The 12,577-nt window shown below is 36.7% G+C and overlaps 1 protein-coding gene across 2 annotated transcripts in view; it reads right to left on the minus strand.

The window, feature by feature from the left end:
- LOC127628941 (histone deacetylase 7-like) overlaps positions 1–12,042 on the minus strand; it is a 99,442-nt gene extending 87,400 nt beyond the window's left edge. For both annotated transcript variants that reach the window (XM_052105928.1, XM_052105927.1), the window contains exon 1: positions 11,735–12,042. In XM_052105928.1, coding sequence (XP_051961888.1) covers positions 11,735–11,753 — 19 coding nt within the window. In that variant the 5' untranslated portion in view covers positions 11,754–12,042. The remainder of the gene's footprint in view (positions 1–11,734) is intronic.
- Between the last annotated feature and the right edge of the window lie 535 nt (positions 12,043–12,577).

The following is a 12,577-nucleotide window of genomic DNA, read 5'->3' on the forward strand; positions in this document are numbered from 1 at the left end:
GAAATCCAGATCAAAATTCAGGAATTATCCAGTGAGTGTAGTGCTCTAAGATTGCAGACTGTATGCACATTCAACGAGCATGTGAAACCTCTTAAATGCTTTTCAAATTTGTTTTGAAAAGTATGAGAGTCGAGTAAGAAAATTAAAATACTTTTATGGATGCAGATGAAATAGACCTGCAGAGAGGAAAACAGTATGACCAGCATGGATAGTGACACAATGGAATCCTCGATGGCTTTATACATCAGTATAAACAACAGTATTTCAGTAGATTGTGCGAGACAATGATGCGGTGATGATGCACTGCAGCAGGGATGCAGACCCTCAAACTGAAGCGTATGCATAACGTATGAGAGCGACTGTCCTGGTTTGAGTCAAACGCAAGAATGCCATGGAAACTTTCACAGTCAGCTTTCCAACATAGAGAAAATAGAACGGTTAATGGAAATGAGTTAAATGTGAAAAGAACAGGTAAAATTGTACAGGTCATCAGTAAAGTTTGAGAAAGATAAAATGAGTTAAGTTGAAGCATTACCTAACCCAACTGGTATACTCACATTTTAAAACTGAACCCAAACCAAACCCAAAGTCTCTCTCTCTCTCTCTCTCTCTCTCTCTCTCTCTCTCTCTCTCTCGCTTGCACTGAGCGAGCAGATCTCAACACATTAATTCTCACAGCTCTAAAAGACAAAGGATTGCTCACTGTAAATCTATACAGAAAAATTATTTACTTTGTATTATTCACAAACACAATCAGTAATACTTTACATGAATGTTCCCTTTGTTACCGGTCTTCATTAATGACCAATAACTAATTTACAAATGCATTATAAATCCCTCATATACGATTATAACAACATGAATTAAAAGGGTAACTGTCATGGAATACTTGCCAAACAGTGAGCCATTTGAACTCACATGTTATAAATGCTTAATAACAATTATTCAACATTGGTAATCTCTGAAAATGTTCATGTAAAGTGGACACATATGAGGCATTTATTAAGGAATTGCCGACATTAGAAACCTGTGTAAATAAAATTAATTATGTTTTAATGGTCATTATGTATGTTGTGAATATTTACTTGCCCTTTTTATTCATGTTGTTAAAAATGCATAATAATGATTTATTATGCATTTGTAAATTGCTTATTACTTATTAACCTGTTAAACCGTAAACCCCTTAATACACCATGAATAAAGGCAACATTAATGTAAAGTGTTACCACACAATCGAATTCAAAAACTAAATAAAGCAAAACAAAAGAAAACCTGTGAAAACTCACACATCACAATGCTCTCATAACCTCTTTATTTTGGTGTGATGCAGTTGATAAACATCTGATCTGGAAGTCCTGCAAGAGATACTCTGTACATGATCGTGTCCTTAGTCAAGACACAGCAACAAAGACACAACCAGTGACCTGATTTGGGATCTGTTTGTTTAAACAATGGAAGATGGGATGTGTTTAGAAAAAAATCATCGTTTTGAAATTCTGTTTGGAGATACTAGTGTTGTTAAGATACTAGTACTAATACTAATATAGATACTAATTATTGTTAAAATTACACACTTTATTTTTAACAATAAATCAATCATACACATTCTGGCTTGAAAGTTGGTAAAGTATAATATTTAGTGATTTTCACAGAATGTTCTGCTGGGAACATAAAATCAGTGTGGTAAGCCAGGAGTTCAGTCTTTTGGATGAGATGTTAAACCGAGGTCCTGACTCTCTGTGGTCAATAAAAATCCTAGAGCACTTCTTGTAGAGCGTAAGGGTGTAACACCGGAGTCCCAGCCAAATTCCCTTCAACGGCTCTTCTCAATCATGGCCTCCTAATAATCCCCTCCATTAACTGGCTGTATCTCTCTACTCTCTCATCTGCACAAATAGCTGGTGTGTGGTGAGTGTACTGGTGCACTTTGGCTGCCGTCGCATCATTTACATTTACATTTACATTTACATTTATATTTACATTTATGCATTTGGCATCCAGGTGGATGTTGCACACTGGTGGTAGTTGAGGACAGTCCCCTGTTTACTATGTGAAGCACTTTGAGTGTAGTGTCAGAAAAGTGCTATATAAATGTAACATTCATTCATTCATTGAGAATATTTTAACAAATGGCCATTCTTCTCATTTTTATTTATTTATTTATTTTCCCCCAGGACATTTCTGAACAAATTTGAATGTTTTGCCATCAACAGGTTTTCCTCTTTTTAAGCATACAGTATATATGTTTGTTTAGTGACTGATAAGGAAGAAAAAAATAAAAACATCCCCTAATTGAGGAAAAGATAGAAAGTTGACAATGAAGTTAAAGGAATATTCCAGGTTCACTACAAATGAATTAGAAGCATAATGTTGATTACCACAAAAATGTATTTTGACTTGCCCCTTGTTTTCTTTAAAAACAGCAAAAATGGAGGTTACAGTGAGGCACTTACAATGGGAGTGAATGGGGCCATATTTTGAACATCAAAATACACACTGTTTAAAAGAACAAGTTTTAACAGAAGAATAAATGTAAGTGCTTTTATAAAATTATAAGATTGACATTTCTGTTGAAACACTCAAAATTGGCCCCATTCCCTTACATTGTAAGTGCCTCACTGTAACCTAGTTCTTTGCTTTTTTTTTTTTTTAAGAAATGGAGGGGCAAAATAGTTTTTGGTGATAATCAACATTATGCCACAAATACTGTCAATTGAGCTTAACTTGTTTTGAACCCAGAATATTCCTTTAACTTCAATGTCAACTTTTGTCTTTTGGTACTTTATGTAAGTTTGTGCTTAAGACAAATGAAACCTAGAGAATTTAAGATCTAGGTGCAGTAATAAATCTCACTTTGAAGGAATTTTCTTAATTTATTATTAGTCCCCTATTGTTTTCGTTAGTGTTCCAACTGCTTGCGGGAAAATTATGAAATTGCACACAGATAGAGGACAGTCTGATATGTTACCACAGCAAATTTGGCATCTCTACCTCAAACCCTCTAGTGCCACCAACTACCCAAATTTGCACTCACGTTTATGTTAATAACTTTTGAACCATGAGTCCTAGAAATGAAATTCTTCTGATTCCTTGGCTCAAGATTCAATTGCACACTAAGACATCATTTATGTCATGACATTTTTTTGCCATTTTGAATTTTACTTGCCGTATCAATACGAATCTCGGTATGTGTCTTTGGCACTGTGCTCTGAAGGGACACAAAACGTTTTTGGAACAAAAATTATAATGCTATTTCTAAAACTGCTAATAGCTATTGCCTCCTTTCACCTACTGTCATGAGACTGATCTTGATAGATTGCGTGGTTCATGCCGGGAACAATGATGCCAATTATGTCATGATCGAGCAAACTTCCTGTCCGCAATTTTAAAATGTTTTGAAAACCTACTTTTTCTAACACCTCCTAGATTGTTTGTCCGATTTGCATGAAAATTGGCCTGCATCATCTAGAGGCACTCAGGACAAAAACACATCCACAGAATTTTGATAGACCATACCGTTTTCGAATGACGCTTCAACTAATTAGACGAAAAACGTGCAAAATTGAACTTGAGGCTGTATCTCCGCAATGCTTTGAGGGATTGGGACGAAACTTGATATGTGTCATCACAATTAGGCCCTGAGGTTACCTGCAGCATTTTGGCGCACTGTCCCCTACTGGTCAGGAGATAGAAAAATTGCTATTTTGGCTTATGACTCTTGAAAGCTTTCCTGCATGATAATCATCATGCTCAGATAGTACCTCAGCAGTTTCAGAACAGTGCCACATACTGGAGAAAAATTCTAAGAACTAGCTATTTTTAGTTTTTTTTTTTAAATAAATGTTTTTTTTTATTGAATGTTTACTTTTTCTAACTTCTCATACACTGTTCATCGGACTCTAACTAAAAACATGCCTCAAAGCTTCTTTTGCTGCTCATGGTGTTGATAATTGGCTTGACCCTGGTATCGCTGCTTGCAGGAAAGGAAAGTTCACGAATGTAATAAAAGATAACAGTGCTCTTGGACTACAAAAGGCCATCAGAACAGGATAAAAAGAAGATACACAAAAGTGTTATTTAGCATTCACTTCATGAGTACTACTAAAAGTAAAATACATTAAACGGGTAGTTCACCCAAAAATGAAAATTCTCTCTTCATTTACTCACCCTCATGCCATCTTACATGAGTATGACTTTCTTTCTTCAGCAAAACACAAATTATGATTTTTAGAAGAAAATGTCAGCTTATTAGGTTCATACAATGCAAGTGAATGGTAACCAAAAATATGAAACTCTAAATAAAGTTAGCCTAAAAGTAATCCATATGTCTTCTGAAGTGATATGATAGTTGTGGGTGAAAATGAGATCAATATTTAACTACATATTTACTATAAATCTCAACTTTTGCTGTTTAGCAATTTGCTTTCTTTGTGTATATCACCACCTACTGGGCAGGGACAAGAATGCATAGTAAAAAAGGACTTATATTTTGATCTGTTTCTCACCCAAACCTACCATATTGCATTTAATGGACCTACAGAGCATTGATATTCCTCTAAAAATCTTTATGATTAGCAGAAGAAAGAAAGTCATACACATCTGGGATGGCATAAGGGTGATTAAACGATAAGAGAATTTCATTTTGGGGTGAACTATTCCTTTCAAAGATAAACAGGAAGAGAGACAAACAAATAATAATCAACAGGAAACTGATCGTAGGCAAATTACCACATCCGAATGGTATTTCATGTAATCTTTCTATTACATAGAAAAAATCCCAACCTCATAACACTAGCAAGAGGCTTTCCCATCAAACTTATTTATGGACATTTCCTATTTACTTAATACACTGCAGTCCCCAGCGGAGGGCAAAAAACACATGACCACATCTGAAAAGAACGTTTGCTAGGACTCTATAAACAAACCACTAATGTGGATAATGCCAAAATTGTTGAGATCTAAAATAGTTTTCTCATATCCTGCTCAGTATGGAGCTACTCTCTGCTGCCATGTACAGAAGACATATTTCCACTTCTAAAGCAATATTTCAGAGCAGCTTGTATAAGTGATCACAGCTGATGAATTCCAAGCGCTCTCTGTGGCACCCACTGAAACCCTTTCCTTTCATTTATCAAACCATTTGCATCAACAGTTTGGGTAGTAAAATAAAATATCAAAGCAAACATAAGCATTAAATCTTAAGTATAAGTATATATTTCAGAGACAACTATAAGTAAGACACCCATAGGTTAAGTTTCTCGGTAGCATAAGCGCTGTCTTTTTGTGGTGCTTCGAAAATTGCTTTGTTTTGAGCGACCCACTTCAACCCGCCCCAACAACATTTCTAAACCAATGGCATGAGTTAGGGGACTATCTCTTTGTTTGACCTATGGCAGACGAGGGGCATATTCAGAAAAACGTTTTTAAAGTTAAAGTTATTTTTTCTGTTTAAGTTTATTTTTGCATTTCAATTTGGTTGTGCTAGTGGTGCAGAAATTACATACATCAGCTTTAAACTTTGTAGCACCATTTGTGCTATATGAATGAAACCACAAATCATGTGGCATGTTGAAAAGAGGCAGGGGCAGACTGGGACTAAAAAGTGGCCCTGGACTTTCTGCCCCAGATTGGCCCACCAAACTCGGCCCGCAACTCACCACACCATAACACACTGGCTCATTGATTTAATTTTCCAGCACAACTTCACTTTTTTTTTTTGAAGGACACTGATGACAATGCTTAAAATTTCATGTCAATTGCTCACATAACTATGTGTATATATATATATATATATATATATATATATATATATATATATATATATATATATATATATATATATATATATATGTATATAAAATATATATAAAATGGGCCAGAATACGTACATATACAAATATAAACATATGTAAAAATAAATAAACATACCTCTTAAATTGTAGAAATTAGCAGACATTTTGTAGGAGTGGTGGTGGCGTAGTGGCTAAAGCACAGGGCTGTTAATCAGATGGTCAGTGGTTCTAACCCCATGGCCACCACCATTGTGTCCTTGAGCAAGGCACTTAACTTCAGGTTGCTCCAGGGGGATTGTCCCTGTAATAATTACACTGTAAGTCGCTTTGGATAAAAGCATCTGCCAAATGCATAAATGTAAATGTAGATTAATTGCTCGTATTTTCCCTCTGTGAGTTTGTTGCATCTATATATCTGTAGTGTTTTAATTCCTTCCGCAGATTATTCTTGAGAAAAAGTGAAACGCTCTGTGCTTTGACAAACACTGTTTCTGATATCCTTTAAACAAAGTAAGCCTCAAAGACTCAAATAGCCACAAAGTAATATTTTTCTTTATTTATTATCTGCATTATTATCTCATTTTGCTCCATGTGAAATGAATAAATTAAACAAATGAATATGTACTGCTCATAGCTTTGATGTTTGCAGATTTTATATATGCTGCTGTTATTGTATTTGCTGTAACTTGCAGTTATTTGTCATTTTGTGATTATTCAGAGCTCAACTTATACTTAATAAGTTGTCTTTGGTTGTCACCATTATTGTGATTGTATGTCAATTAATGAGGTACACAGCAAACACGCAGATAATAAAATATGTTACAATGTGTAATTCAAAGTAATTTCAAAATAAAATGCATTATATTCACTATACCTTACAGAGTTGTTTGAATAATGACTATATAATGGGGCTGTGCAGGCTTGTTGGAGCCCAGGGTGGCCACCAATATCTGGTGAACACGTTCACATTTTCTTTAGAATAGGCATAAATCTATTTGTTTAAATCCTGCAGACAGGCTCTTCTCGGCTGTTGGCACTGATCGTACATACATGTGGCTTGTCTGGGAATGGAAGAGTTTAGAGATCAATCTTTGTCTGAAAGGATGTGCAGTCTGGTGACCTTTCACCCCTCTTGACCCCAGGACTTCATGTGAGCTGACCTTTGGTAGAACATGTTGGTGAGTGCGAGTCGGAGATCAGGTTTCCTGTGATCCATTTCCAGGGCTCATTATATTCATTAGTGGTGCTTGCTAAAGCAAACATCACTATTACTATTGGGCATAATTATGATTAGGGTCAATAAAATGGACAAAAACTATTACTTTTATCCAATTGTCTAATTCCATTTGTCATATACACTTGGGGTTGGACTTTTTTTTTACTTGGGCCAGTAAGCAACCACTCAACAACCACCTTGGAATGCTCTAAAACCACCCAGAACAAAATAGAAACAAAATAACAATGGACTAACAACTACCCTAAACATCCTAGCAACCACCCAGAACACCTTAGCAACCATATAACACCCTCACAACCACCTACAACACTCTAGTGTGGCAGCAGGGTTTTGTATGGGCAAGCACCTCTCACACTTTCTTCAGAAAATGTAAAGATCTAGTTGAATGAACTGAATGATTCTGAGTTGAAAACTAGATGGCCTAAAATAACAATTATGGGTTGCAACCTCCCCTACAACATTTCAGGTTCATGGATCAGGGTACCCCAGATTTCCGCCTGAATAAATGTAATTGGAATGCCCTCTAAGAGGGGGAAACAGAAAAAAATGGTTGGACTCTTATTATCTAGGTGACAAGTAGTTAAATGCTTTATTGAGTTGTAAATCAACAAAACTGACCTCCCTACCCTAAACCTTCACCCTAAACCTAACTGATAGTGTCAGAGAAGCATATGTGAGATAAAAAAGCAATCGCTGTAGTAAATATTTCACCAGCAACTGCCGCGATATGAACAACGAGCCGATAAAAAATATTTTGCATAAATGTCAGACTGATCTCACAGTAACATCGGACACAGTAGGTTGACATTTCTTTAGATCAAATCAGTCTGTGCTTTCTGAAATGCAAAACACTTCCCCAGTGGCCATAGCGGTAAGTGTTGTCGTGTGAATGGGCATGTCTAAATCCCCAAACCAAACCAAACCCAACCCCCAAACCTAAACCTAAACATCAGTGGAGTAAAAATGTTATGTCAGAGTGAAAAATGCATCTTCTGAATCGTGTTTGTTACTGATTATGCGAACATGATTACTTTCTGGATTCAGTGCAGGATCTTAACCCGGGTCTCCACGCTGCTGATGCAAAATGCTTCTAGTCACACCATAGGGGAAGTTAAACACACTGGAGCCGATGCTAAATATGGCTGATAGGAGATGGTGCTTGTCAGTGAGTTAATGTGGCTGACCGTAGGGTACCATAACTCCGGGAAACAATATGCCGACTTACCGTGTGATCATGTTGAAAATGTAGGTATAGTAATGATATTCTATGAGACCAAGTAGGCTTGTCAGTTGGTGGGTCAAGTTCTGATAGTATCATGGATAGCAGGGAAAAAACTGCAAAATGCAAATAATAAAATGCAACTAACTATAAAAAATTAATTGTGAACCAGATTACATGAACTACAGGTCCAATTGCAATGAAAATGCACATGGTTTGTGTCAATCACAATGTGTTTTGTGCCTTGAATTATTGGCTGCTGAGAGCATAAACCCATAGAAATGGTTTTGTAAAAACCAAGCACTCTATATAGACAACATAAAAAAAAAAAATGATGTTTTCCTATTCAGCCTACAGTTATGTTAATAATTTAGCATATTGTTGGGCTCATGCAATTAATGGTAATGTTAAAAAAACATCAATGCTTTATTTTAATAATGTTTTTGTGTTCTTTTATAAGATTTTGTGAGAAAATGTAGTACTCTGTCTCCACTTGATTTATAATGTAAAATCTGTCCTGAAGCAAAACCAGGTGAGAACCACTGCTCTAAAGCAAAGGTAAATTAACATTTGAATCCTGAATAAAAACAGAGAAATCAGCTGGCAGCCCACAGAGATTGGCAGTGCATTGTAAATGTTGACAACAGCTGGATGATCTGAGGGCTACCCTGAACTGTACAATGATATTCCCAGTGGAGGAGAGGATGAATCCAGGACAAGCCAGTGGCCGAACAGAGAGTAACACTTCCTGTACAGGTCAGGAAGGGCTACCGCTACTCTGTCTTATCACTAAAAGCACAGGCATTCCTGGGAGACACAGCAGAGGGCTACAGCAGAGAGCAGATAATCAGAGGAAGAGGGTTTTAAATTCTGTTTCAATGAATACCCCTGGAAAACTTGGAATCTCTGGTCCTGAGACGTTAAAGGAATAGTTTGGCCCCAAAATGACAATTCTGTCATTATTTACACAACCTCATGTTGTTCCAAATGCTGTTACGTTACGTACATGTTACAAAATCACAAAAGGGGAATTTTGAAGAATCCACAGGCTGTGAAGCTGTGGGATGAAAAAAAATCCCCATAAAAATAGTCAATATTACTTGTGCGCTATATTCCAAGTCTTCTGAAGCCATTTGATCTGCTCTCTGTCATTCTCTGACAACTGTCCACTCTACTGCAGTTTTGAAATGAAATATGGTGCCTATGATGTGGGTTGGACGTCAATAACTAAACATAATGACATCAAACACCATAAATGCCAATTTCGGTTTAAATTTCATCTGTTCCTCAAACAGAACTATCGCACAGCATCAGAAGGATTGCAATATAGCACACAAGTTATATGGACGACTTTTATTTCACTGTTTTTGTCCTTTTTGGAGTTTGACAGCCGTAGTAACAGTGAATTGTCGACATTTGGCAAATATCTATGTGAAGATTCTTCAAAAGTCTCCTTTCTTGTTCCACAAAAAAAAAAATACCACCATATGGATTTGGAACAACATGAGAGTGATTCAATAATGTCAGAATGGTGATTTTTAGGTGAACTATCCCTCTAAGCTTGAACACACTAGAAAAAGGCTGGACAACAAACAATATGAAACCTGAGTTTCATTAGCAGGTTTCTCTTAATAGTGTCAAATTTCCAGCACATCGTCTTCAGGGACACGTCCGGCATATGACATGTTATTCATCGACTACTTCAGCAGAAACTGACTGCGTCCACAACCAAAGCTTCCCCCTTTTAAGTTCAAAACTAAAGACTTCAACATATTACATGTGTTTACTTCCTTATTTTGATGTTAAAATGGGCATACCACATTGACAAAAGCGACAAAAGCCATGAGATTTTGGTGAAACACATGTCTACATCAGTCTGTGGGACTAATGCATCACAAGGCCTGCTGCAAGGCCACTTCCTCATGGATGTGAGAAGAGGGCATTTCCTCTCAATCTCCATCATTAGCCTGCCAGTATACCCACAATACCATCGAATCCCTCAGCAGACTCTAAGTGAGTACATCTTTCAGTTTCATTGAAGAAACTTCCTGTTACTTTTTAGTCCTAGGGAAAACGAAAGTTAAATCCATTATGATTACACACGCTTCCCTTTAAAAATAAAGTTTCCGATTAGAATAAACAGGGTTTAGAAGAACTGTTTTATTTTATGTATTTGAAAAAACAGCATGTAATAGTGCTTTAAAGATTCCACAAACCAATTTGCTGATCCGAAGAACCTATTTTGTAACATCAAGAAGTTTTTTACTTGTTAAAGAACTTAACCCAGTCTTCAAAAAAATATTGCATAATTGCATTAGATGAAATATAAAAAATTGGCATCTCCAAGCAAAAGGAATTGGACACTTTCTTAAAACTAACTATGTGCCATTTTTTGCGATGCCTTTTAACCAACTGGAGTCAAGGTGATTTTAGTGTAACCACAGTTGAAGTTCATCACATTAACTATGGACAAGTTCCACTCATGTCTGACAACTAGAAAGAGTCTAAACTAAATTTCTTCTTATTTGTGAAAATTATAGAACTGATTTAGAATTTAAAACCTAACAAAAGTGTTTTTATGAAATGTTTCGCTTGAAAATTGTGCTTGTGCTGTCTTGTTCTACGACACTTGGCTTGTGCAATTAGTTGATAAGAAGCAGGTGCTTTGCTGAATGTAAGGTGCTTTAAATAACCATTGAAGAACCTTTCTTTTTAAGTGTTTACATGGCAGATATTCAATCATTCCTCCCATGCAAAATTATACAAACCATCCCTTCCATCAATCTATTTCCCCTTTCCACTTCCCAAACCCAAAAGATTGCAAACACCGTACTGTACAAGCCATTTAAACGCACTAAAAATGTCTGCAAACATCTCTCGTTTTCCCTTTCCTGAGTATAAGACTGTTATTTGTCCTAGACTGACACAGATGCACATATGTCTGACTCACTTCAGCTCTGGGTGGGTCTGTTTCCAATTTTCTCACCCCTCCACCCATAAAAAGAACAGTTACCTCCAAAAACAACAAAAAAAGTGAAGAAAATGGCTCGCCGACCACTAAAACTTCCCCTCCTTTCAAGACACACACACACATATTGAGGCAGCTAACAAAAGCCACTCTCCTTACGATTTCTAAACTGTTATCAGTGCTTTCCTTCCTCTCTTCGCAAGAGCGTGGGAGCATGGAGGAGAAAACCTGCACCCGCAGACAACAGGAGGAAGCAAGTAATCTGAGTCGAGGCGCTCCAAACGATTCAAGGGAGAGGAGGAAGAGAGACAGCTGAGAAACCCTGAGAGGAACAGCAGTTTGGCTTTGCACAGGACCAAGATGTCTCAAAATTCAATTAAAATAAGAACACACATCAGAAAAAGTTCTGGAGACCTGAAGCAAGCTCATCATTGAAGAGTCCTCATGATGTCAAATGAGATGGAAACTGGAAAATGTGACTGAATAGATTCGATAAACATCTTAATACAGACTCTTACCAGCAAGTCGAGCATACATCCAGTGTGTAGGGCTTTACAGTGCCTCTGTGTCCATAACCAAGGACCAGTCGCTAAGGAAGTCTCTCGGTTTCACTGTGTCCAACCAGCACAGCAGTCGGTGTCCGCAACAAAAAACGTACAGTAAAGTGAATGATCAAACACGTGCAACAGCCTCTTCCTCTGTTCAATCAGAGAATGCTTACAGATACCGGCAAGAAGTCTTTGGAGGAACAACTTGTTTCAGGATTCTCCAAATGTCTGAAGCTACAAGCAGAGGAAGAGAAGGAGAGGAAAGAGAGAGTGTGTGTTTGGTGCTGAATGGAGGGCTGGGGGGTTAGGGGAGGTGGGTGGGAGGGACGCACTCTAAGGAGGCCGGGGAATACACCAGACAATAGAAGGAAACAGAGCATCAGGCGCTAAATAGCAACAGTCAAATTATTACAACCAAATTAGTACAACCAATTACAATAACAAGCAATGGCATTAAAATAATTTCATTTTTTTGCTAATTTTTGCATACTTTTGATTGTTATATTTTTAACTAGGGCTTTCAATAGATTAAATGTTTTAATCAAATTAATTCCAGGATTTGAAGACTGGTTTATCCAGTTAATCTCAATTAATCGCTTATCAATTTTTTATGAAAAAGGCCCCCCAGATAAATTTGGTACATAATAATTAAAATAATTATAATTACAATAGGAAATAAATGTAATTAGCATTAAAATACAATACATAATATACTGTACATACTGTATATTGTAGCAACAGATGATTAAAGCACTTAGACAACACAAAAAGTGTCTTTGAAGTCAAAATATTGTTTGTTTTATTTTCATATCA

Source organism: Xyrauchen texanus, chromosome 35 (genome assembly GCF_025860055.1).
Source record: "Xyrauchen texanus isolate HMW12.3.18 chromosome 35, RBS_HiC_50CHRs, whole genome shotgun sequence".
Lineage (NCBI taxonomy): Eukaryota > Metazoa > Chordata > Actinopteri > Cypriniformes > Catostomidae > Xyrauchen > Xyrauchen texanus.